The 2229-nt window shown below is 51.4% G+C and overlaps 1 protein-coding gene across 1 annotated transcript; it reads left to right on the top strand.

The window, feature by feature from the left end:
* The first annotated feature begins 197 nt into the window (after positions 1-197).
* On the top strand, positions 198-1175 carry LOC104287555 (proto-oncogene Mas-like). Its single transcript, XM_009886278.1, is given in 1 exon segment — positions 198-1175. A coding segment is annotated over 1 exon segment (978 nt).
* The last annotated feature ends 1054 nt before the right edge of the window (positions 1176-2229 follow it).

Below are 2229 nucleotides of genomic sequence, written 5' to 3'. Positions count from 1 at the left end.
GCTGGAGGGCGGGAAGCCTGTCCTGGTCATGGCAGGGGACGGCTCTTTCCTGGCATGCCCTGGGGCTGGCATGGGGCAGTGGAGAAAGACGGTGAGTGCTGGGAACGCTGATGCCCCTCATTTCCTTCTGATTCCTGGTCTCTCCTAGGAGTGGTGGGAGAGGGAGAAGGTGGCCACCCAGAGCAGGGTCATTCGCCATGGAGGAGACCAACACAACCAACCTCTCTCAGAACTACATAGATTCTGGATATGCAATCTCTCAGGCAGTTAAACAAAATTGGTGCATAAAAGAAAATTTTAATTTGTTGATAACTGCAAGTGTTTTTATTGGTATTTGCCTCTGGGGACTTGTGGGGAATACAGTGGTTTTGCGGTTCCTCCCCTGCGAGATAAAGAAGAACCCCTTCACATTCTATGTCCTGAACCTGGCCATCACTGACTTCTCTCTGCTCCTGTTCATTCTTGTGATACTTACATTATACGTTATTTCAACAACCAATTGTTTTTCCACATTTGAAGAGGATTTGACCAAGATTATCCTGATGATTCTGTTTGGGTTTTGGTATTTGGCCAGCATGTATCTCCTGACAGCCATGAGCATTGAGAGGTGCGTCTCTGTTTTGTTCCCAATCTGGTACCGGTGTCACCGCCCAAAGCACTTGTCAGGCATCATGTGTGGGGTGCTCTGGGTTCTTGCTGGACTTGTTGTTCTTTTGACTCTCATAAGTTGTGGTTTACTTGGTCATAAACAGTGTGAAAAACTGTTAGATGGTATAAGCATTGTGAATTTTCTCATTTTCTCTGTGTTCCCATTGCTTTCCAACCTGTCCCTCTTCATCAAACTCCGAGGTGCCTCACAGAGACGTCACCCGAGCAAACTCTAGGTTGCTGTCCTCCTCAGCGTCATCTTCATGTTCATCTTTGGGCTTCCTCTCACTGCTGTCATTTTTCTTCGTTATTATCTTCCACGCTTATTGGTACTTCAGATTGCTTACCTGCTGGCATCGCTGAACAGCAGCGTCAACCCAGTCGTTTATTTCCTGGTGGGGAGCTGCCGGCAGCGCTGCTTCCAAGGCTCAGTGAAAGTCGCCCTTCGCCGAGTGTTCGAAGACAAAGTGACAAGTGAGGAGGGGAGCCACGTGCGTGGGGATGCTGCAGTGGAGACCACCGTGTAAGGCACTGCTGGCGAGGAGGCCTGGAAATGCGTCTCCTCGCCGACCACCAAAAGGAGATGGAGACACGGGGGCACGGAGCACAGAGCCAGCCCAGCCCAGCGCAGCGCTTCTCAGCCGGGCTCAGTCCCTGTGCCCGCGCTCTATTGCCATGGCCGTGACCCTCATTGCTCTGTCCCCGGCGAATAAACTTTGTCCCCTTTGGCTCAGCAGATGAGTTCTGTGGTGTTTTGGGAGATGTCTTGCCTGGGAAAAGTCTGACACAGGATGCCCTGGGGGAGCTCTGGCCATCTCTGTTGTCCAAGCAAGGCCGGGATCTGCAAAAAGGATTGCAAAAACGGGCAAGCCAAGGGGTCCTGGTTGGTGGTGGGGGAGGAGTGGTGTAGAGAATAAGGAGTAGGGGAATATTACAGTTTGAAGAATGCAAAAGAAGTACAAAGACATAAGGAAACTAGGAAGAAAGAGAGAACGAGAGAGAGAGATGTAGAGAGAAAATGGGCAAGAAAGGAAGAGAGAAAGCAAAAAAGCACTAGAGAGAATGGGAAAGCAAAAGAAATACAGAGAGCAGTGAGCTGTCCCCACAGTGCTGATGGATGAGGTTGGGTGAGACAAGAATCTGCAGATAAAACCCCATCTGCAGCTCCATGTAACCCACAGGCGCAATCTCTAAGGCCACCCGCCGGGGGGAGTTTCATCAGAAGCAGCGGGTGAAGCCCTTGTGCTGTTGCATGTCCACACCCTGGGCATTTCCCAAAGTGGAGGGTCTCCTGGTCCAGCTCCAGGTACACACAGGGAAAGCCTGAAGGCCCTCTCGTGGTGGGATGGCAGTGGAGGAAGGTGAAAGGAGAGGAAGGGGGTGACGTGGCTGCCTCCTACTGACAAGATCGCCTTCCATGGGACATGTGATTGGAAGCCATCACCAATGTGCTGAGATTGTGAGGGAAATGTCCTGACCACGGTATGTGGTCTCTGGGTAAAAGTCTGCTCCTTCACGTGCAAGAGAGGAAGCTGAAGCAGAGTGGGATGACTCCAGCAGCCATCACCAACCCCTTTTCCT

Source organism: Charadrius vociferus, unplaced genomic scaffold, assembly GCF_000708025.1.
Source record: "Charadrius vociferus isolate BGI_N301 unplaced genomic scaffold, ASM70802v2 scaffold115, whole genome shotgun sequence".
NCBI lineage: Eukaryota > Metazoa > Chordata > Aves > Charadriiformes > Charadriidae > Charadrius > Charadrius vociferus.
The sequence above is the reverse complement of the archived record's forward strand: the minus strand, read 5'-3'. Positions and strand labels throughout refer to the sequence as shown.